The 24,249-nt window shown below is 36.2% G+C and overlaps 3 protein-coding genes across 5 annotated transcripts in view; 2 read left to right on the forward strand and 1 right to left on the reverse strand.

The window, feature by feature from the left end:
• The window catches only part of LOC124637428 (formin-like protein), an 84,572-nt gene extending 72,834 nt beyond the window's left edge, over positions 1-11,738 (forward strand). For 2 of the 3 annotated variants that reach the window (XM_047173907.1, XM_047173908.1), the window contains exons 8-17: positions 168-284; positions 667-795; positions 1,053-1,164; positions 1,389-1,735; positions 1,862-2,072; positions 2,169-2,741; positions 3,228-3,400; positions 3,929-4,030; positions 4,403-4,507; positions 8,508-11,738. In XM_047173907.1, coding sequence (XP_047029863.1) covers positions 168-284; positions 667-795; positions 1,053-1,164; positions 1,389-1,735; positions 1,862-2,072; positions 2,169-2,741; positions 3,228-3,400; positions 3,929-4,030; positions 4,403-4,507; positions 8,508-8,720 — 2,082 coding nt within the window. In that variant the 3' untranslated portion in view covers positions 8,721-11,738. Of the gene's footprint in view, positions 1-167; positions 285-666; positions 796-1,052; positions 1,165-1,388; positions 1,736-1,861; positions 2,073-2,168; positions 2,742-3,227; positions 3,401-3,928; positions 4,031-4,402; positions 4,508-6,088; positions 6,207-8,507 lie in introns of those variants that run through there. The other variant, XM_047173909.1, reaches the window with a different exon arrangement.
• LOC124637429 (phosphopantothenoylcysteine decarboxylase) lies at positions 11,731-14,175 on the reverse strand. The gene is made up of 3 exons (XM_047173910.1): positions 13,970-14,175; positions 13,688-13,891; positions 11,731-13,492 (listed from the first exon to the last, which is right to left on the reverse strand). Exons 1-3 carry the CDS (start codon positions 14,090-14,092, stop codon positions 13,217-13,219), a joined length of 603 nt encoding a protein of 200 aa, XP_047029866.1. The 5' UTR covers positions 14,093-14,175; the 3' UTR covers positions 11,731-13,216.
• A 294-nt stretch (positions 14,176-14,469) lies between these two features.
• The window catches only part of LOC124637323 (GATOR complex protein NPRL2), a 73,954-nt gene continuing 64,174 nt past the window's right edge, over positions 14,470-24,249 (forward strand). The window contains exons 1-3 of the mRNA XM_047173688.1: positions 14,470-14,860; positions 16,031-16,187; positions 17,279-17,405. Of these exons, the coding sequence (XP_047029644.1) occupies positions 14,661-14,860; positions 16,031-16,187; positions 17,279-17,405 (484 nt within the window). The 5' untranslated portion in view covers positions 14,470-14,660. The remainder of the gene's footprint in view (positions 14,861-16,030; positions 16,188-17,278; positions 17,406-24,249) is intronic.

The following is a 24,249-nucleotide window of genomic DNA, read 5'->3' on the forward strand; positions in this document are numbered from 1 at the left end:
TAAAAGACTTAATCAATTAAAAAAAATGGTTTTGATCACGAAGTCTTTAAAATTAGAACTTATCTGAGTCCTGCCTTTATTCTCCGGACCTTAAGAAAATGTCAATAGACTATTCTTCTACAAGGCTATATAATATGTATTACTGAAACTTTCCCAATTGTTTCCAGGTTCAAATCTCAGCGTACTTGGACAACGTGTTCGACGTGGCCGCCTTGATGGAGGACAGTGAGACTAAAACCGCCGCGTTGGAGAAGGTCAACGAACTCGAAGATGAGTTAGGACATGTAAGTGACGCCAGGTTTCATGTTATTCAGTCTTGATGAGCGGTAAATGCCTATAAAGTCAAACTTAAATTTATTTATTCAAACTTGGCTGCAAAACACGTCTTTACAAAAGATAGCCCCCAAAACGCTCACTATTTTTCACCACTTCCTGTGTATTTTGTTAGAAAGAAGAAGTGGCCACAAAGTCCCCAGGACTACATGTCTGCCTATGGGTTATATATTTGTGTATATGAAGAATCTTTAAACAATTAAATTACACATATGTACTTATCAATACAGAAAAATGTATCATGTAGGTATTTAGTACACAAGCACAGGACAAAAAATAATACAATGAAAATAAGTGAATTAAAAAACTTACGCAAATATTTTATTCTTGCAGGCTCACGAAAGGATGGCGGCATTAGAAAGAGAAGCCATAGCGAAGTTAGCAACATTGGAGTCAGAGTTAGCCGCCGTGCGAGCCGAGCGCGATCAGCTGGCTGAAGCACGGAGACAAGTAGTGGAGGAGGTCAGTTATAACAGGGGACTGTTGACACAGGATTTGAATGACTAAGGTTCTGTTTAATGTTTAATAATTAACAGAACCTTACAATAGTAAATTAAAACTTATTTGCGACCTAAATTGACTTGCTGATTTTGCAGTTGTTCGCAGTTATCTTAGGGAGGGAATGACTTATAAGCCTTCTAAAGTACTTACTTCATTCAGTCCTTTAAAGAAACTAACAAATTATTTGTCTACATCTTCTAACACTATAAACTCCTCAGGTGTCGACGTTACGTCGCGCGCAGCAGGACTCGCGCAACCGTCAGTCGATGCTGGAGTCCAAGGTGCAGGAACTCGAGTCACTCACCAAGTCCCTGCCCAGAGGAGCTTCCAGTAAGTAACTTAGTTACTTCTAGAACCCTTGAATTTAGGTAATCTCGGAGGAATGTATAAGTAAAATTTTTACAAAGTATTGTAACTTATTTTAGTTTTAAGATACAAAAATCAGTGTTAATTTCGCATTGTGTAGCAAAAACCATTAAAGATTTATTTCAATGCCTGAAAAAATAGTCATATCACTGTTGGATTCCAATACTCACATGAAACTTTATTTCCAGTGGGTGCTATATCGACACACGCTCTCTGCAACGGCACAGCGAACGGCCACCTCCCTCCTCCACCCCTACCCAATGGGGACACGCCCACATTCAAATGCCCGCCTCCTCCTCCTCCCCCCGCGCCTCCCGCGGCCGCCACACCCCCGCCGGCACCAGCGCCCTGCCCCCCTCCACCTCCTCCCCCTCCGCTATTGGCTCCGGCGCCCCCTCCCCCCGCGCCGCCCGCCCCGCCTGCTCCCGGCCTCATGCCGCCGCCGATGCACACAGACGCGATGACCATCAAGAGGAAAGTGGATACGAAGTATAAGCTGCCCACGCTCAATTGGATCGCGCTCAAACCTAATCAGGTAAGGAGAAGCAGTTATTTCTTTTTCAGTCTTTGAGAAGAGTCTATTTAGCCCAAATCACACAGCCTGGTTTCATGAGAACAAACATTTGAGATTTTTTAACACTTGACCTCGTCCCTTTTCCAGGTCCGAGGGACAATCTTCAACGAGCTAGACGAGGAACGTCCCCGACGGAGGATAAACTTCACAGAGTTCGAGGAGAAGTTCCGCATCGGCGGCACCGTGGGCTCCACGCCGCTCGACACGGACACCGACACGCTCGCCTCGTTCCCCAGCAAGCGCTTCCGCAAGCCCGACACTGTGTCGCTGTTGGAACACACCCGGCTCAGGAACATAGGTACTCTAGAAGATATATATCCAAAGATTCTCCCAAAACTGACACCTTTATGAATATTTGTCAAATTCTGATGCCTTTGTCCGTTTCCTTTTCCAGCAATATCAAGAAGAAAACTCGACACGCCCGTCGAAAAAGTGATGGCTGCCGTCAACAATTTAGACCTCAAACAATTGCCTCTAGAAAGCGTCGAGATCCTTCAACGCATGGTGCCTACCGAAGCCGAGCAAAAGGCTTACAAGGAATACGTCGCAGAAAAGAAACCAGTCAACCAACTCACAGAGGAAGATAAATTTTTGATGCAACTGACTAAAGTAGAAAGGATATCAGCTAAACTATCCATTATGAGTTACATGGGCAATTTCTTCGATAACATACACTTAATAACTCCGCAAATCCATGCTATTATTTCTGGGTCGTCCTCTGTTAAATCTTCGACGAAACTGCGCAATGTATTGGAAATTATTCTTGCGTTTGGGAACTATTTAAACAGTAGTAAGCGTGGGCCAGCTTACGGGTTCAAGTTGCAGTCTTTGGATACCCTAATGGATACTAAATCGACGGATAAGAGGATATCCTTGTTGCATTATATCGTGGCGACTATTAGACAGAACTTCCCTGAGCTCATGAACTTTGATACAGAGTTGCTATACATCGATAAGGCAGCGCAAGGTGAGTTTGATTTATTTTTGTTTGATATTGGTCATTGATGACTTATGAGGTATAATTTTATTTTTTTATAGTCAACTACTTAAATCAATGTATGTTTTATTTTAATTCGCCTTCCATTTCAAAAACTTTGTGAAACTCTTATTGCGCGAGAAACAACCCTTTTTGCTGTTGATGTGGACAGTTATGTCCCCGGCTCACATGTTTATGGAGTCCATACGGCAAGTGTGGCTCGTGGATTGAGCACGACGCGCAGAACGGCGCAACAGTTCTAACCGGATTACGTACGACGACACCAGTGCTGACGTTCCTTTGATTTACTCCCTATCGAACCTTGCCTTTAGTCGTACGTGGTGAACGTGCGTAGCCGGTAGTGACCGTAGTAGACTCACACGTTGTCAACGTTCTAATAAATAAGATACACTTCTGACCTCTCATCTGTACTTTCGTCAGCAACAGAACTCTGTAAGTTTGTGTCCATATCCCCAGTGTCCCTGGAGAACGTGGCGGGCGACGTGTGTGAGCTGGAGCGCGGCATGGAGGCCGTGCGGCGCGAGGCGGAGCGCGAGGGGCTGCGCGCGGCGCCGCACGTGCTGCGGGACTTCCTCGCCAACGCCGCCGACAAGCTGCGCCGCCTCAGAGCCGAGACTAAGCATGCACAGGTAACTACGTTATCATCACCGTTTAGGGCCACGGTAACTCTCAAACTCAAAAACGTTTATTTAAATTAGGTTGATATCTGTCTTATTATTGTGTAATCGGCAATTTTCGAACGTCAAAAGACAACCAAAACGCCCGCTCTTCACCACTTCCTATGTGTTTTTGCTTCTTTCGAACAATATCGCAGCTCTCTCAAGCCTTAGCTAGGCTGGGCCTTGCTGGGGTTTTGCTGACTCTCGTTGAGGAGCGCGTGGCACGCGCCGACACGGGTCTGTCGTCTATCCAGACATGAGCGATGAGCCACCCGAACTCACCGCCCGCAGACCCACGCCTACGGTGGCCGGGAGCCATCTCTCAACACCGATACCAACATGAAATTAATACGTATTGGTATCGGGAATTTCTTTCGTACCACACTGAAGACTGGAATTCGAAAGTTTTCCATGTTACCTTATTTACATTATTTACCTTTATTACCTTATTCCCCTGACAATAAAGTCCAATATGAACAACACATTGTTTCCCCCCAGGACTCGTTCGCGTCGTGCGTGGAGTACTTCGGCGAGGCGCCGCGGGGATGTGACGCCAACGCTTTCTTCTCGCTGCTCGTCAGGTTCACGAGGGCGTTCAAGGTAATATATAGGTTACTTTCAGTTATCTACTGCCATCAATTTCTAAAGAAAAAATAACATGACAAAGTCAGTGAAAAATAACGATATTATTACGAAAACTATAAATAAAAAAATAACATCTGTATGAAACTTCGTAAACCATCCATCTAAAATATAAAACTTTCGAATAGTTTTTTTAGAATACTTAGAAGATTCCCTTGGAGACAAACACTTCTGAAAAATGATACAGTAGTAATGTTACTTTTTGGCGCACAAAAATTATGCTAATTGCAAAACAATCAGGATGACTCATACTGACATAAAACCCCTCAACAAAGTACAATAAAATCAATTTCCCCTAAAAAACCACTAATTCCGTCGCAAAACTTCCAGCAAGCGGACGCAGAGAACGAGCAACGTCGCAGACTGGAGCAAGCGGCGCAGCAAGCCGACCACGTCGACCCAAACAAGACTAAGATCATGCAGAAGAAACAACAGGTATGACAAATTGCACCTTATGTCCACGAGATAAGGTTCATTGTTGTTTAGTGGAGGATGTGTCACATTTAACAAAGATTATACTAAAGTATACTTTATGTCATCTACATAAGAATCTTTGTTGGTTCTGTGGACGATGTGTCACTTGGATTTGCACATTGGACAACAGTTACTCAGAATATACTTTATTTTCACGAGAGAAGGTTCATTTGTTCAGTGCACAACGTGTCACTTAGACTTGCACATTGAACAACAGGAACTCAACCTTATGTCTATTAGATAAGGTTGAAAGTTGGTCAGTCATGCAAATTGAACATCTAGTATGCGACTGTAGACCTTATGTGGACAAAATAAGGACTGTTGTTCTGTGGAGATGTAAGTGGGTTAAGCGTTGTTTAGGTGGAGTTGGAGTACTTATTTTGTAATTTTAAAAAAATATTGATATCATAGTAAAATTTAACATTATAGTTCAACAAAGGCTTGGGGAATAGATATTCCTTTTGTATTCTATTGTAAAACCAATAACTACTACTTACCTGCTGTACATAGCTTGGTATATTATTTAATAACTAAACAGCGCTTAATACCCTTAAATTCGATGTTGCATACTGGTAGTCGCTTCGATGGCTCTACATAACGCTTCCGAGGTGAATGGACGTAATGATGTAGAGTTACAAGTCAAACACTTTGATTATTGTAATGGTTCACGTATATTTTTAACCGAATTTTAACAAAGGGGGTACTTAATTCGGTTGTTTGTATATTTCTATGTGGATTCGAAGCAAGTACTTGTTATAATCCAATTTCAAAATGCACGAAATTGAAAATCAAAAGTATTTCTAAATACATCATAGTGAAAAGAACCCCCTGTATTTTTTGACCCTGAATTGGTCAGTTTCTTATTTTCAACTATCGCTTCTTCTATTTACAAAACTTGAAATTAAAAAAGAATGATTAAGAAATAAAAAATACAAACTTAAAAGTTAAAATATTCAAGTTGCATTAATCAAAGTGTTTCGACTTGAATTGATGCATTCTGTCTACTTTAGCCAGTGACTCGACTTTCTACATAATGTACTCACATTTTCCACTAATTTTGTATTTTTTTTTTACTATGATTTTTCACTTTAATTTTTCATAATCACCTTTACCAATACATTTTTATTACGTCATTCTTATTATTTAATCTGTGGAAATTATTTTTTATTTTTATTTTGAAAGGTGATTATGAAAAGAGGTTTGATTTGATTTCACTTACAATCTATTACGAAAAGTTGTGAGTGAGTATGTGCATTAATACTGTGATTTGAGGTGACAGGTAGACAACATTTACATTGAAACACATGATATAACATGCTATTTAGTGGTGGTGGTGTATTTCATTTAACGGTTCATATGGCAACACTGTTCTAACATACTTATTTTGTCTATAATATTTTAATAATGTGCAAAAAGTTACCTTAATTTTAGTAGAATTTGACGCAATTTCGTAGTAACCAGTGTTGCCATTACAACCAACAACAAAAAACTACCAAAACAGTTCCGTAGTAGGTGATGGTAACACCGTAAACTTTCTCACAGAGGTTTAACTACGCGGCCGTCAGCGCAGGCCTATTGCAGCAACACTTGTCTCAGTTGAGGCACAGTCTAGAGCCCGTGTAGGCCTCCGCGGCCTCTGAATAAGGCCTAACTTATAGGAGTAAGTCCAGTTCACACTGACGGGGAAACACTTGAGTGTGCGTGTGTACTAACCACTGTTGGGAGGGTGCCGTTGGTGTGTCGTGGATCAAGGGGCTAAAAATGTTTTTTTTATGAAACGGATTTAAAAAGTGTTCATAAATAAGTTCAAGTACATAAATCCAGCCTTGCTAAAACATACCAAACAGTGCTGAAATTTTGAAAAAAAGACTGTATTTTTGTTTAAAAAAAAGATCAAGATAAATCTACTAAAATATTTGATGCAAGTAATGTTGATCTTGAAAATATTTTTAACATAAATTCAAATACCTAAGTTACTGGACTAAATAACATACACCACAAAGTAACTAAATCACTTTCAATAATTACCATTTTCACTACAAAGAACTTTTACAATTAAACATCTAAAGTAACCCCAAATCCTGAACACACCGACACAGGGCTCGAGTGACTAATTCCCATGAGAAAGAGAGCATGTTCCGGGGCCATAAGTCTGGACTGGTTGTTAACCCTCACGCGCCTAGCATGCACACGATATAGTAACCCTCACTTCTAGGTGTAGGTCTTGGTTAGGTCTAGATTGGGATAGGTTAGCGGTTGTTTGGTTACGGGTATGTTTTTGAGGATCAAAAGAATCTCGACGGTTTTGTTTAGTATAGTTTGTTATGGGGACTCTTTAGTATCCTTTGAAATTGGCAAGCGATCCTTTCTAGCACACAAAACTGCTAAACAAAAAATACTACTAAAGCCCAGAATCCGCCAAAACGGAGCGGGTAAGTATTTGACCAACCAATAGAATTTCTCCAATCAGGGAGTAGGCAGAGACGAGGTGATCGATAAACAAAATACAATTGGTTGTTTCAAATCTTCCCCGCTCCGCTTTTGTGGTGTTTGTGTATAGACAGTTTTTATCAAGACAACATTTTATTTTATTTTTTAAAGTCGCTTGTTTATTTTCAGTGGTCTAAATCGAGAGTTTTTAATAAGGGCTGTGTTCATTTTGATCCTTAAAGACCAATAGAGAGGGCAAGATAGAAGTGTGGTATCAGACGGAGTGGTTTCACAAACTGGTTGTTTTGTACGGTACTTGGTATTAACACATTGCACTAGAAATTCACAGGTAAAAGGGTCACATCTATAGGTCAAATGCATGCATTATTTCGAAATAGGTTATGTTTATGTCGGTTGGTGGTACACAGCATGGAATGAGCGGTATTTTAAAGTTAGGACATTGTCACGTAAGACGCATAGAACTGAAGAATGGGTAAATTATTGCCTGTAGGTGTAGGTTTGCCCCCCTTTATTCCATAAGATGTCAAAAATATTGTACAGGCTCAGGGAAATATGTTTTAATTAGTAATATATCAAAATGTTTGATGTTCTTGCAACGCTGAGCAGAATATTCAATGAAACAAATTAAATATAGGACGTTTTTACTCATTCACTAGCCAGTACTACTTAAAATATAATTTAATTATTTATTTACATATAATTTTGTTTTTATTAAGTTAAACATGCATAACATCATACCATTAAGAAATTTATAATATTATCTATATCTATACTAATATTATAAAGCTGAAGAGTTTGTTTGTTTGTTTGAACGCGCTAATCTCAGGAATTGCTGGTCCGATTTGAAAATTTCTTTCAGTGTTAGATAGCCCATTTATCGAGGAGGGCTATAGATAGGCTACTTTTTATCCGGGTACGGGAAGTAGTTCCCACGGGATGCGGGTGAAACCGCTGGCAGAAGCTAGTTATATTATAATTTGAATGTGCCAAAACGCTGGCAACAGTTAACTTTTCCAAACTGAGTGTAAATATGTATTTTGTCTTAACGCTGCACTTGCATGGACTTAACAGGGAATGTGTTTACTTATTACTGCTATTTTTATTATTATAAAATACGCTTTTATTAACTTTTTTAAGTAATTCTTCTTTAGAGCTACTTATATTCGCTTCTTGAACGGTAAAACTTGCATTTTCATTTAACTTATTCAGATAAGCAATATTATATTTTATTGCTATAATTTTAAAGTATGATTTAAGTTAATAGATGAACTAACGCCATAAAAAAACATTAAGTATTATAGCAAGTCCTTATTATCCTCTAGCTTATTTGTTCGTAGAATATAACCTGTATTTCTATTGAAATGTATAGCCGTAAGCATGCTTCATTTTCTACCAATCTACCACGTGTCAGTAGCGGTATATTTAGACTTATTAGAATCAGTATTAAGCCCATTATCCATTACAAATACATTAATAATTATCATTTTGTTAATAGTCCCTTTCTCAACAGGAGGCTGTAATCAACGAACTAAAAACGAAATCTCAGGCCGTCGGCGAAAAGAAGTTGCTTCACCAAGACGAGGTATACAACGGTGCGTTGGAGGACATCTTGCACGGCTTGCGGAGCGAGCCCTATCGCCGCGCTGACGCCGTCCGACGCTCCCACAGACGCCGCATCAACTCACACCGACTCTCCAAGGGGCTCGAGGAACTGGACGTATGATACGAGCTCGACTCCAGTCCCGCACTGGAATCACCCGTACAGAACGCCGTCAAAAACATCAACGCACGCTGCAACGGCAATGGTGACAAAAAGAAACGCCGCAAAGATCTGGAAATGGTCCACAAAAAACACTCCATTGCTATCTATAATATTGAAGACAATGTCACAGAGTTTCCCGTTAACGAGAGTGCTAGGAAGAAGTCGACGTACAGAGTGGCGCCTGCGCCGCCGGACTGCGAGATCGAGGAGCGCTGCGAACTCATCAAGTCTACTTACGAAGTAATTTCGAAGTACACGCGAGCCATGTTCGACAAACAAAACGAAACCGTCGTATGAACGATGTGCCTATTTTGTATTGCGCGTATATTGCACTCATTAAACTATAATGTTTTTAAATATATTCAATGTTATTGGCTTGTAGCGTTAAAATTGGCCTAAAAGGTGCGGAGTTATAAACGTCCAAAAAAAACAGACATTCGAATTTCGAAGCCGTTGCAAGTGTTGCCATTAAAAATAATTACCCCGATAACTGGGTGCAATATATGTAAGAGTATACTAACTTTGATACGCCTACAATTCATTCCATTCCACACGCGACAGCCATAACCAGTATTTTGCTACGATACCATTTACACGAGTGGTTTATTTCTATACGAAAGCTTAGCTTTTAGTATTGTTTATAGGCCCATAGCATACTCCTAAACTTATGAAAAAAATACGAATCTCAGCACAAATTGAATAAGGACCAAAATGATGAGAATACCATAGTGAAATAGTTTACAATGCTATGGGCAGTTAGTCCCGCTAGAACAAAAATGGCCTTTTAAATAGACGCACAGTTTTCTACCGCGATTTTTTCGATTTAAATATAGCATAGGTATTAAATAACAGTGTCCTTATATATGTACACGTATACATGATTACGAACCAATAAACGATTTTTAGTAATATTTAATATTATAGTATGAAACATACGCATTTATAATATAGCATTTTTACCTACTTGTGATAGTGCAAATTTTTTTAACGCCTCGATACGACATTTTCGACTTTCCCTAATATTAATAAGTGGCGTTTATTACTATTATTACCCACAAAATATAATGTCTAAATAGTCTTTTGAAAGTATTTTTATTATGATGCATGTCTATTTTAAGGATAAATTAACTCTATAATTAATGAATTATAGTTTTAAATTCTCCTCCTTTCATGCTACAGCTCTATTTTAATTTTTTAAGTTCTTTCTAGCTCTCATAACTGTCGAAAAATGTCGTATCAGAATAATAAAACTATGTATGTGTATTCTATATTATTGAAGCAACACAATATCTTTGTTAATTATATTGTATCCTGGTATTCATCCTAACATGACACTATAGTTATAATTATTTATACAATTCTATTCCATCTAGACTAAGTTTTGTATACAAACTCTTTCTCCCAATTAAATATCTTTTTTTGATCTGGTAATAATCTGAAATTTCGAATAAGTTATTTTAACGTTGTAAATATGTTTTTTTTGCTGTCTGTGAAAGTTCCAATTTCAGAATTGAATTTGCGAAAAATAGAAAATGTAAATATTGTATTTTTTATAATATATGTGTTAAACTCAAGTTACTTGAGAATGTAGGCGGGCAATATAATTTGTAGGAACGTAGAACCTATATGTTTATATTATATTTTGCCTGAAATCGGTACTTTTACATTGTAATGTCGAATAAATAAGTTTAATTATTTAATTGATCCAGTGAATATTTAATATATTAATGCTTTAGCACTTACCTGGGCGCGTAAACAATAAAATAAAAACATTGGCAACATTTTAATAAAATGTTTAAGATTATTCCGTATTTATCCAATTAATTATCTAATTATTTTGCTATGAATGATTCTCAAATTGATTTGTTTTGTTTTAGAATTATTATTATATAAGTATGTTTTGATAGCTACGCACTCGGGCTTTCGTTTTCAATAGAGGTGCTTATACGCACGTTAGCTCTATGATATTCGTTTCGCTAAGTCATGACAAAATGATTAGTATTCGGGCGGGAGTTGTATAAAATATACAGGGTTATGTTAAGTAACAAGTATACATGCACAAATCTAGCTCTGGCTTATTTTAACGGTCATTTATTTTTCTTGCGTTCATAATGGAAGACTTCTTAAAATGCCACAAAATACTTCCAAGATTTTACTACATACAAAAGTTGATCAAAAGTTTATAATGAGAAAATGACCGTGAAAGTATGCCATTGCAGTTTTAAATTGGGGTTTCTCAAGTTATACATTTTGAATATTTTTTCTTCCCGCATACACATGAGGGTGTTATTAATAGACAACTTTACCCACCATCTCGCCCCACCATAGCGGTTAATAATGGGAGTAATAGACCATAGACCGCTCAAGTGTTGCCAGAATTACATTTTTATGCTCCATTAAAATTATTCCTAATTTTATATGCCTTTAAGATAGGTGGGAATAAATATTAATGTATGTTAGTTATACGTTTTGTTTGCACAAATTATTTTTAACAATTCTAGCGATAATTCAGCGATCTATGTGAAATAAATATTATAGATATTCGTTTGTCTCGCATTACGTATGATAAGGTGTATTTATGACAGTAATCTAGACTAATGTAACAGTTTGTGCCTATTCACGATATATGTAATTTATCTATAAGTTATAATAATAACAGTATCATAACTTGTTTTAAATATTCCAAGTGCTATAAACATATAATAATGATAATAATTTTACACTAAATAACTACCATTTATACGAAACCCTTTTTGGAAATGTATATTTTTGAAACTGAATATTTTTATCGTAATCTCGTATTTATAAACTTTCATGTGTATTCGGGAATTGTTTAAGTTTAGTAGAAATTTATAGAAACGTTTTGTGTATAGTTATATTTAGTTATGGTATGTTTGTATTCGATTTTGTTAGTATCGCATGTACGCTAGCATTAGTAACAGTATTCGGATGCAATAAATAAAACATACACTTAATTAACAGGTATTTTATTTTAATTTTTATATTAATTTGTGTCATTTAGCACCTTAAAAATACTTGTATCTTAATGGTACATGCTATTAAGTATTGCTTACAACAGATTTATTGGAGTGCAGTGCTATTAAAATATAAGTTCTGAGCCCTAATATGGACTCCTTTAGTGCAATAATACTCACATAATGTTCTATTAAAATTCTTACATACAAATATGTTAACATGACTTGGATTAGTAAGTGCTTATGCATCCAATTATTTATTCCATATACATCCAAATTACATTGGAAATATCTCCTTCGACAGTACATGCAGTCGACAGTACATAGTAATTGATAAGTAGCACATTTGGTTGCAAGTATACAACAAAATCTGTAGAATAAAGCCTTTGTGATAAGCAAGATTAAAAACGAATTAATACAATAACATATATATTATCTCTCCATTGCCAATAATTAATTATACCTTAAGATAACAAAGTAAGAATGTAAATAGTATTTACTAATTTGATCAATTTTCTTTGGTCCTTTAATTTAAAAACTAAATTAGTTTTTTTATGAGTATGGAAAATTCTACAGTAAAGAGAGACTAAGAAAGAGTAAAGCAAATTAGTCGAAACAAAATTAATTTTCTTTGGGTGAGTATAGACTACAACATTTTCTCGAGCATTTCTGTGTAATGAAACATTTTAGCAAATGGTACTATACAGGCAAAAGCTCAGTCTCCAAAGCATTTCCATGTAATGTAACGTTCGGCGTTATGTTACGGGTAAATGCTCACAGCGAGCTAGTCTTTCGTCCCTCCTTCCGCGTCACCCCGCAACCGCGCATCGCCCGCACTTGGCTCGACGAAATGTTACACCAATACGCTCGACAAGATGTTACACCAATATGCTTGTTGGTTTGTAACAAACAGGCGAGCGTGCTCGACGTTTTAGTACAACAAGTACATGTTGTAGTCTATACTCACCCTTTGAGGTACATAAAAGGAACCCATAGATTATAATTTTGTCAGTACAATGTAATGTAAAAAATATAATATTCACATAAAAAAACAATCAAAAATAAATATGTAGAACTTAATAATAATAAAAAATGGAATACATATTTGTCAACCACTGTACAAGGAACATATAGTGGACAGTCTGACAACTGGGCTTATTTTTTGAAAATACTTATGCTTAAAAGAATAAAATAACTGAGCATGATTTTTAAATAATGAGCCAAAAATATATAAAAAAGAAAACATTACTCTTAACCCAATGAATAGATTAAAGAGTTGAATGATGTGATCATGGTGACCTCGCACTCTATATCCAACAGGTTAAAAGAGCAACTAAATAATAAAATATTTTATATTCTTAGCCCATATCAACCCAAACTAGCACTGGCTTAAAGCCCTAAAAGCGACAAAAACAGTGGCAGTTTACATCCACAACTATCTTACAAACTACTAAAAAAACCTTAAGCGTTGAATCTTAGCATTTAGTCAAAAGAAACATTGAATTTTAAGTCAGCGATGCTTTTAATCTTTTCTACTATAGTTTCTACTTCTGCCATGGCACCAATACCTGTGTCCCCACACATGAGTTTCTTACTGATCGGTGGTATTTCAATGTGTCCCCAATGCTTCAGTGTGTCAATCTGCTGTGCAGTGATCGGGTGCTCCCACATCCTAGTGTTCATTGCTGGACAGAAGACTAGTGGCTTTGACATGTCCCATGCACGAGTTGTGCAGGTAAGGAGGTTGTCGCATATGCCCTGGAAAGTGATGTTTGTTGAGAATAAGAGAGAGAGAGAAAAAGAGAATGTCTCTTGTAATTGCAACATTGACATTTAATGACATTTCTTAAGAGAAATTTCACAACAAAACATGGGAACGAAATAAAGACTGGATTGAACCGAATGAAACTCATTTCTAGTAGTTCACAAGTCAAAAATGAATGTTCCACTTACTTGTGCCATTTTCGCCAGCGTATTAGCGTCTAGTGGAGCTATTAGCATGATGTCAGCGAGCTTGCCAAGCTCTATATGCAGCACAGGATCTCCCCTCTGCTTCCAGGCTTGCCATTCCAAGCTATCATCGTACACCTTCACGTGCGCGGGCAAATCCGACATCTTGAAGAAATGCTTTGCATGCTCCGTCACTATTAGGTGCACCTACAATTATATAAAGCATTTTAACTTACTTTTACCTTGATTTTCTTCACAAAGCTAATTGCTCTATGTAAACATAACCTCAAACACATAAGTCATTTCGTCCTCAGGTATATCTAACAGAGTTTTTATTAGAATCGGGATTTTTAGCGCTGCTACGCTACCTGTTGCTGCTATCAATAACTTGCAAGATCGTTTGTCCATTTTGAAATTATTTTTTAACAATTAACATCTAAATATTTACAATAACGCAATGACATTCGCGAGTACGTTCACGAAGTCTGTCTGACACACGCACAGAACATATATACCCTATGGACACACGACTGAATGAAGAGTTGAAAGATATGCATTTTAATTATATAAAACTTTTTAACACTTTGCTTTTTATATTTTTTGAAAATAATAACTTGAAATATAAGAAAGTTATAATGCCTTGCCTAATAGCATATTCAATTGACTTACTACAAATATTTAAAGTAACAGGGGTAATTCGAAACACCTATACTGGCGATACTGGACTGAAACGTCATCATTTTATTATCAACAAAATACTCGTCGTAATAAAATTACGTCAGTCTGTTAAAAATCGCGTAAGGAGTGGGTGTATCAATTAGTGCGTCGAAAACAGTTTTATTTACGTTAATGAAAATAGTGTTCGTGTGTTACTATTTCTGTTAAATGCTTTAGTGTTCTTGTTGTTTGTTTGTGAATTTACTGGGTGTAAATAGAAATATGTGAGTGATGTGTTATTGAAATTTATTTGTTTACAATGGATGGCAAAGTGAAGTATTACGAAGGTTGTGGACAGGAAGGGCCAATTCGTTGTATATTTTTGTGTGAATTCCATCCGACTGCTGGTCCTAAGATAACATGCCAAGTGCCAGAAAATTATATATCGAAAGATATTTTTGATACAGTCAGTCATTATATCATACCGAAAGTACAACTTCAAAGATGCACGTTAACAGTGTAAGTATGATTGCGGGTACCTAGTCGCAAAATTCTTTTATGACATAAACATTGGATTTTTTGTTAAAAAGTAATTGAAATCTGCTGAAAGATTTCCATTAAGACGGCCCACTGATCATTTCACATTTTTGTTTGTTTGTAAATAAAACTTGTGTTTTGACTGGTTTATTTTAGTTTGGCGCACCTCAAATAGTTACTGGTTCAATGATTTTTTATTGAATTGTTACTGATGCAAAATTGCGAATTACCTACAGCCGTTTTTAGAATTCCATCGTCTATAATTTTTGTTCTAATTATTATTTAATAATTAGATCTACCTTTAGGTACTCTGACCAATAAATATACCTACCTACCTAATTATAATCATTTAACAATAAATTATCCATACCTAATTCTCAAATACAAAAAGGGTTGCCGACTTCAGTTCCGTTTGAACAAAATGCTGGTAGGTAATTAGAAATTAAAGACGATTAAACAGTAAAATCACGCAGGTAACCGACGTTTTAACCAATCAGAAATTAATTACCATAATTTATTCAATTCCGATGATTTGTGTAAGTACCACAGCAAACCGTCTCAACTTATTTCAAACTTATAGGTACTAGGTAGCAATTATATTCTTACTACTTGAAAACTTCGAACGAAATCAATTAAAAAACACGCGCACACGTACAGCCACTAAAAAAGTCTTAAAGATCGGAGCCGATAACTTTCGCGCCACGGATGCCGTTCCGCTCAACTCACCGGCTACCGACGCTACCTTGCAGCTGCAACCAAGAAATTACCGATTCACCACAGCATCAAGTTCATTGTCTTGTCTATTTTATGTACCGGACGCTAGTAATGAAAATGAAAAAAAAAGTGGTCCCAATCAAAATTTTTGATTAGGTTCACACGGAGTCATTAGCAGCATTGCAGTCGTCTATTATTGAATGCAGTAATATATATTGATTAATAATTGAATCTCATGAAAAGATATTGAGAAGAGTTTTTGTACAAGAGTGGGAGAAGGATTTCTTATCTTCGCTAAAGAGACCTTGGAAAGTTATTTACGGATCAATTACAGACTGATCAAGATTTTTTGCACCACGATATAAACCCCCTAATTTGCACAGGTTAAATATGATCCTGTTTCATTTTCCGTAAGTTAAACTAAAAATATTTTTTCAGAACCCTCCTCGGCTCGAAGATCCTGGGCTTCCCAGTGCGGATAGACAACAAGAAGTATGCTCGCAACGCTTATTACTTCAACTTGTGCTTCGTCTGCGACGCCTGGGCCAGGACGGTGCATCTCGAGCCGCTCGTCAAGAAGCTTACAGAATACCTGGTAAGTAGTGCTGATAACATATAAAGAACCTTAATATCGAATCCCCTGTCTGGATTTAATATACCAGGTGACGATAACTGGGGTTGCGGGATTGCGGCCCCCTTGTTCATATAAGGCAGAAAGAGGAACAAGGCGGGTTTTAATCAGTAAGAGTCTAACACACCCTCAGGCTGCACCCACAGCGAGAGGGGTCATTTGATGATTTCTCATAAAAAAGGGTGGCGATAGACCAATGAAGGATACTTTTTTAGGACGATGTTCTGTGTGAACGATTCGATCAAACAATGCTTTTCACATGTTTGGTCTTCTAAACATAAATATTTGCTTAACACCTACATAATTAATGTTAGTTACCAAGGCTTGAGTAGTGTGAAACAAGGCCAGCTAGTTACTGTCACTCAAACTTGGCAAGTGACAATAACAGATTATATCATACTTCAACCATGTTTGACAATGGACCTGGCGCCAGTTGTTACCTACGAGAGACTAATTGACCTCTCCTAGCAATTGATATGATCTATCTAGTTAGTTAAGTACTAGAAATACACGTGCTACACTGATTTTATTCAAAGGAGAAAAGTCTATTGCATGTGCATTCGCAGGTAAGGTTCGGTTTCCTCAAATGAGCTCACAGTACGATAGCAGTGAGTGGTTTCAGATTTCCCGTAACAATATATTCACCTACTTACCCTTTTAGAGGCATTTTGAATCGATAGTTCCATTATTCATCCATTCTCTATTGCAACACGCTTTACCATATAATGTAGGAAAGTTAGAAATGGGGGCGCAGTATGAATAAATTGGAAAGCAACAGAAACAAGATCTGTTTTGGAAATATTAAAATTTATAACAAGTAAACCGACCCGTCCCAAACTTTTGGGGAGTTTGTGGAAGTTAGAATTTAATTTTAATGTTTTGTTTTCCTGTGAATCCTTGCAAATTATTTTCATTTGACATCATCAGAAGAATAGGTAATTACCCAAAGGGGCAAATCAGAAATCATTTTAGGCAAGCAAACATTTTGACGCCTATGACCCATTACCAATGTTACTTATTCCAAATAAATAATTTACATAATCCTTGTTGTCTAGTTATCAATGGAGTTGGAGACTGAATGGCTGTCGAAACAGTCAATTTCTGGCGAAGCTAAGGCGCTTGGCGGGCTGATGCGGCAAGTGATGCAGGACATCAACAGTCGCAGAATGTGTACGCTTACTGGTAAGCAAAATTTCTAATTAAATAGGTAGGAACACTCATTATTTTAATTCAAGAGATTCTTACATTAAAAGATGATTCCCTCAGAGCTCTCAGGTGATGTTTCATTGACACATTGATAAGACGTTTAATAAGGACGAATCGTAAACTGTAAAAAGTTACTTTTCAAGGTCTACCTACCCTTGATAACCCAAACTTTGTTACTTTGGGTAGTAACAAACTTTGCTGTATTAGATAGAAACCGTAGAATGTCGTGGTTGGCAGATGCTAGCTACAAGCGAACTTGCCAAAATCATATGCGATAATCAAATTATCATTAATATGGTTCATCAAAACAGACACGGTTGTTTTTGAAAACCAAGCGACTGAAGATATGTTTTTGTTACTCACAATAATAGGTATTTAAATTATACCTATTACAATTTAAATATCATGCGCAAATCTGTTTTCAGAAATCACTGAATGAGAACTAATGCCAAATAATAACATAGGTACCTCTTTAGTAAATATTTACATACAAGAGATTCCCCAGACATCAAAACAGCACATATTATTAGAAGGATTTGGTATTTGCTTACTTCGAATTTTATGGGTAAACAATTAACACGCAAAATATTAAAATATCCGTAGACTTAATTTTTTAATTAGAACTTATGCTTCAGCTCATCAATTTCGAACTTCGAACACAAATTAAAAAGTTAACACGAACTTAAAATTTAAACTGAGAACTTTTTATATATTTGGTGAAAATAACAAGAGTTGCCATTAACATTATTACCCTGAATTAGGGTAAAATAATTTACAACATTTTCACTTTCTATATTTCGTTAGTCATCAATTTCATTTAAAATCGTTTTATATCTGCAAATAGACGCCACCATACATATGTATGGGCAAATTAATTAAGTCCCACACAAGTCAACGCCTAGAAATAGAAAATTCCGTTTAGACAATTGAATATTTAAATAAATACATAAAAATTCAAACACGACATATCCGTGGCTCTTTTGACTGTTGTTGCTATGTCAAGTCAATAACCAGTTTAAAACATGTGGCGTTATTCTAAATTCATCCGTATTAATATGAGTATAAAGTTCATATGAGGGTTTCGATTGTGGTGGTCAATAGACAATAGGGTGTCATAAATGTCAGATGGAACATACCTACGATTGAACTAAGATTTGGTACCTACTGTTGGAACATATTGTGCATACTAAGGCTAGATAAACAATAAATATTTGATTAAAAAGATGTTTTCGAGGAAATATATTACAGTTTTTCCCCCAATTCTATATGTAATTTCACCTGTCACTAACACAACTCCTATCAAATAATAGGTACATATTATATCGTTTATGAATTCATCCTAACATGGGGAAGAATGGCCTCCTTTGAGATCCTTTGAAGAGTATGATTTGTTTTTCAACTTTGATTGTTGTTTCCTTTGTGTCGCAAAGAGATACGTATTATTAATTACTAGGAAATTAGTAAATAAATATAAGAACATCATTAACAACACGTTTATTGCTGTGATTGTTAACTATCCACTATTAAGCTAATGGTGTTTTTTATTTGTAACATTTAGTCCCTCATTTAGACTTTCATCGTCCTCGGCTTGATTATTTGGGATCGATGCATCATGGTCTTCGTCTATAGGTGCCTACTCATATTTCTGTTAACTTACAATAACCCCCTCCGTAGTTTATTTGGTGGTCCTCTGCCTGTATGCCCAAGCTGATCTTCCTCACAAAATAATTCCTGGCATATTGTACCTACAAGGTGGAATATTGAATTAAAACCACTTAGGTATTCACCAATAGACTACCAAGACAACTGTATCTATTTTCAGGATAACAAATATTCGCTTAGCTACCAACATATCCTCGATAAAGCTTATATCATGTTTCCATAGGAGTGCTAATATTTCAATGTTGATTCTGACAGAAGTGTCGAAACTCATAATAGATTCTAGCTTATTAACGTTTATTAGCGTGAGTTCGATAGCTGTTGCTAAGTATTTGTGCCGTTCTCAAGGAAAACTTGAAATTATTGATGTTACTGTACTTAGATGGTATTACGATGTAGATAGATAGAGTGCCAAGTTGTATCCAATCCTTGTGAGTTTCTTAATAGTTGATATCTTCTATGCTAGGCTCAACAAGTTAATTATACAATAAGTTGAAGGATTTATTCACACATGAAACATGACGACTACGTCAAAAGCTTCTGTTGGGTAGTATGGATAGATGGGTATATTATATAAATGCATCTATTTGCTAAGGGGAGACATGACTTTTAATTACTATATCAGGCTTTGTTTGACTTGACAAAGAGTAGATGTATCACTTACCGCCGCGCCGTTTCAATATTCTATCTAAATGTTTTATCGCTTGCTAGAGATCACAAAGAGACATGTATGGGGCTAGTGTTAAAATTCAATCTGTAATCACAAAACAACGGATAGTAGGTTATAGAAATCCACCGTTAGATAGTCGGGAAGCAATCAGTCAATAGCAGAACCGCAGATTATTAACTTAGGTGCAGACATAGGAACAATACCAAAGTTTAAATTAAAACTATTTTATTTTATAACGTGTCGATGGCAATCCTAACTAATATTATAAATGTGAAAGTAACTCTGTCTGTCTGTCTGTCTGTCTGTCTGTCCGTCTGTCTGTCTGTCTTTTCTTCACGCCTAAACTACTGAACCGATTTGTGTGAAATTTGGTTCAGACATAGTTTGGAACTTGAGAAAGGACATAGGATAGTTTTTATTTCAAAAAAAAAAAAAAAATTATTCCGGACATATAGCGCCATCTATTGGTCAAACCAAAAATATGCCGGAAGTCACTATTCCATGCGAACGAAGTCGCGGGCAAAAGCTAGTTGACAATAAAGTACCTACTTCGTATTTGTAGGTGATAACAATAAATAAACGGCGACACGCAATGTCTCATACACGTATTAATTTACATACAAATGTGAAACTATTTTACTTTAAGTATGGTTAAATGTTCCGGGTTCACGATATCCACGTGTTTTTAATTTTATGTTCACTTTATCCTTGTTTATGTCAATTGTTCTTGGTAAAGTTATGGGTGCTGATTATGATCGATTATTTAATTTATATGTAATCTACAAGCTATTATTATAAAACTGGATAATTTGTTTGTTGGTGACCTATTTAGTTTTTAGGGTTCTGTACCTTAAAAGTAAAAAAACGGAATCTCTTTGCTGTTCATAATTTTAAAAAATATAAGTCTAAGGTTTTTCAAATATTTTGCCGAGGTTATTTAATACTAGCTTCTGCCAGCGACTTCGTCCGCGTTAGAGTCGGACTTTGTGCAAAGAGAGGAAGAAATAATAAACACCAACCCCTCCAATTATCTAAATCTATGCGTACTTACTGCTTCTTTAAGTAATAAAATGTAAACTGTTAATAATTTGTAATTTGAACGAATATTTAAACACAAAAATAAGTAATAGGTACCAACCTATTTTATAAAATAACAACAAAAGAAAGTTAAAAATAAATTATTTAAAACCTAAAAGTCGCGCAATAAGGTTGAACGCTCTGAACGTCTATTCGCATCAATCGCACCAACAGCCAAATATTGTATGAGCTCGCGCAGCCACCGCGCCGCGAGTCGCGTCGAGCGCGGCGACCGTTGCACAAAAATGATCCTTATAGCGTGCGTGATTCAGTATTCACGCGCGGTGGCTTATTACCGTTTTTCACGTATAACTTTGGTGTTTCTTTACCGATTTAAATCATTTTTTTTAATTAATAGATAATACTGTTAACTATGTTTAATTAGTGTGAGTGAGAGTGTTATAAACGAAATAGTAGACAAATATAATCAGAAAGCTCCGAACTGCTAAGCTACCTAGAGTTTTACGTGTTATTGTGAATCAACCATAAAAGATAGACATATGCTGCCATGGGATATTTTTTACATAATTTTATGAAGAATATTTCCGTCGTACATGGTTTCTGTGTAGATGTAACCATTAAGGCTGCACATTCGACGGAAGCTTAAAAAATGGAGTAACTTCTCCCGTTTTCCCAACATTTACCTTCACTGCTCTGCTTCTATTGATCGTAGCGTGATGGAAAGTATCCTATAACCTGCCCAGGAGTATGAAGAATATTTGTGCCAAGTTTCATTAAAATCCGTCTAGTAGTTTTTGTTTCCATAACGAACATACAGACAGACAGACAGACAGACAGACAGACAGACAAAAATTTTACTGATTGCATTTTTGGCATCAGTATCGATCACTAATCACCCCCTAATAGTTATTTTGGAAATATATTCAATGTACAGAATTGACCTCTCTACAGATTTATTATAAGTATAGATCAGGCCATATCCACTGTGAAGGTTTGGGCATAAGATTTTTTATTAACAAAACGATGGGTTCCTTTATTAAAGGCATACTTAGTCTGTGTCGGCAACAGGGGGCTGATGAAACTTTTAACCAATACTAGTAATATTCCGCAGATGATAACATTATAACCGTATATCTGAATTACATTGATATGCCTACGTGATCTTCAATACAATTAATCCATTCATAGATAATTCTCTACCAAATGATGTAATGTATTTCTGTTATTGCTTCATTCATAAGGAAATGTCAACTGTGAGATACAACTAATAGTTTTCGCGTTTACTTTTCTTACCACAAAGTGTGACACACAAATATGACTGTTTTTACTTAACTACTTATATAGGGTTTGTAAACAACAATAAATTATACCTACTACTCACTTGTCCATAAAAATCTACTCTACTTAATTTCACACAATATTTAATTATTGTATGTAATGATTTTTTTCATATTGTGGTGAAATCTGGACCGATGAATTTTAATAAGATTGAATAGTGATGGAATTAATAAATTGTTTTGCCATTTTCCGAACTAAAGATTTTTTCATTCTCAGCTATGTGTATGTTTCTTATGGAGCCTTGGTTTCGGTAACTATATATTATTTAAATGTACCAAATATTTGTATTTAGGTGCTAAGGCATTTGAGTATCATGCCAAATATTGAATTAATTATTATTCCACAAAGACGTTCCTTTGTTCCTGAAATCTTCGCCGGAGACAAGGCCCAGTAGTTAATGCAATGATCCTTCATGATTTTGTAACAACGGGCGACTACCGCCCGCCACTAACGTCACATTATTCTCACAATAGTGTACCTCAGGGAACTATTGTTGGACCTTCACAGTTTCAAATCTCTAACAAATAGACTAAGACAATACTAGCACTATTTTAAATATAGAACGTATATTTAAATGATGTTTTCTACAAACACAGTTGGGAGCTCAGAAGCTAATTGTTTGAACAAGAAACATGTATGTAAATTAATTCTGAACGCAGCATTTGCATACATTAATACAAAGGAGATTATGTATATGCAAGAGTTTTTCTGTGTTATGCAAAGTCTTGTTTGACAAGAATACATTGATTCTAGTAAAACAGATGCAGTTGGTAAATAAATCACTAGGCTTCTTGAAGACTAGAATAATTTTTGGCTGAGAAACTTTATCTAGATGAAAATTTCCTGGCAAATGTACACAGATTTAAGGAACATACACCTACACCAAGGAAACAATCATTAAAGATCTGAACCTGTATATTTTAGTTAAAAAGATTATTAAAAAAACCCACGAAACTATGGAGCACAGGAAGTCCATCATAAACATTTTACCACAAAAGATAACAGAAAGAAATCTTTCAGAGTTAATTACTAATGAAACATCGTAATCAGTGTTGCGATAACCTGTAATCTGTTACTGAGATAACGAGTATTTTATAATGTTGTGTATCGTAATCGCAAAACATATAGATGAAGTGCCTATCTTCAAGTGTTTGATAACAAAGACAGGTTAACACGTGGGACTGAAGACGGATCTTGTGGACAAACACACTAAATTAAGCAAGATTAATGAACAGGATGATGAAGCACAAAGGTGTCGCTCAAAACGATATTAGATAGAATAGATAGATGGAATATTCTGTATTGTACACCAAATATGGCCAAGGAAATTACAAACAAATGTGTGAGTACAATAGGCGGTCTTATCGCTCAAAAACAAAATCTCTCTATTGATATTAGTTACTTGGCACCAGTACTTAATCCCCCATCAAGATAGAAAGCCTTTGAAACTAAACAGACGTGACCTTGCAAAAGTAAAAAAAGTTTTTCATACAGTTCTGCAGTCCTAGATTACCGTATGCCACTTACAACCTGTGTTATTAGTAAAGTAAGTATAGGAAACGTAAACTCAAGTTTCAATGTTCAAGTTGCTCTGTGCTGTGCAATGCGCTGTATTCGAGGGCCGGTCTATTTGATTAAATACGCGTAAGATCCTGCCGCTCCCGCGCCGCCACCGCTGCCGCCCCGCTGCCCGCAAAATTCGATGCCGAGGCCTTACTGTCTCTGCCTTCATATGCCTTTTTGGGACCTGCCTATTTATTGTTAGATCAAAAATCGGTGATCTGTTGTCTTAAAGAACCCAAACGCCTCCTCTTGTAACTGATCGTTTTGGTCATACCCACCGTATGTATTTGACATAGAAGAAGGTGCCTGACCTACTTGCCTTCATCTTTTCTTACTCCGTGTCCTACACGTGGGTAAACTTAAGTAAACTATATCCATAAGTATTCAATTCATCCTATCACAAGTAGATAGTCAGGTACTTAATAATTTTATTCAACTTTATGTTCCGAAACATCTATCGAACATTGCGATACAATGTTCGATAGATGTTCTGAACCATTTAATTTTGTGATAACAATGTGTAATCCGTCGTCTGGCAGTCTGTTATCCGTT

Source organism: Helicoverpa zea, chromosome 16, assembly GCF_022581195.2.
Source record: "Helicoverpa zea isolate HzStark_Cry1AcR chromosome 16, ilHelZeax1.1, whole genome shotgun sequence".
In the NCBI taxonomy this organism is placed as follows: Eukaryota; Metazoa; Arthropoda; class Insecta; order Lepidoptera; family Noctuidae; genus Helicoverpa; species Helicoverpa zea.

Bases quoted from the DNA above. Each gene is read 5' to 3' on its own strand.
- LOC124637429 (XM_047173910.1), bottom strand. From the start codon at position 14,092: ATGGACAAACGATCTTGCAAGTTATTGATAGCAGCAACAGGTAGCGTA. The intron at 13,892-13,969 runs GTTATGTTTACA...ATATAATTGTAG, and splicing joins AAATGACTTATGTGTTTGAG to GTGCACCTAATAGTGACGGA. The intron at 13,493-13,687 runs GTAAGTGGAACA...ATCACTTTCCAG, and splicing joins CGCTGGCGAAAATGGCACAA to GGCATATGCGACAACCTCCT.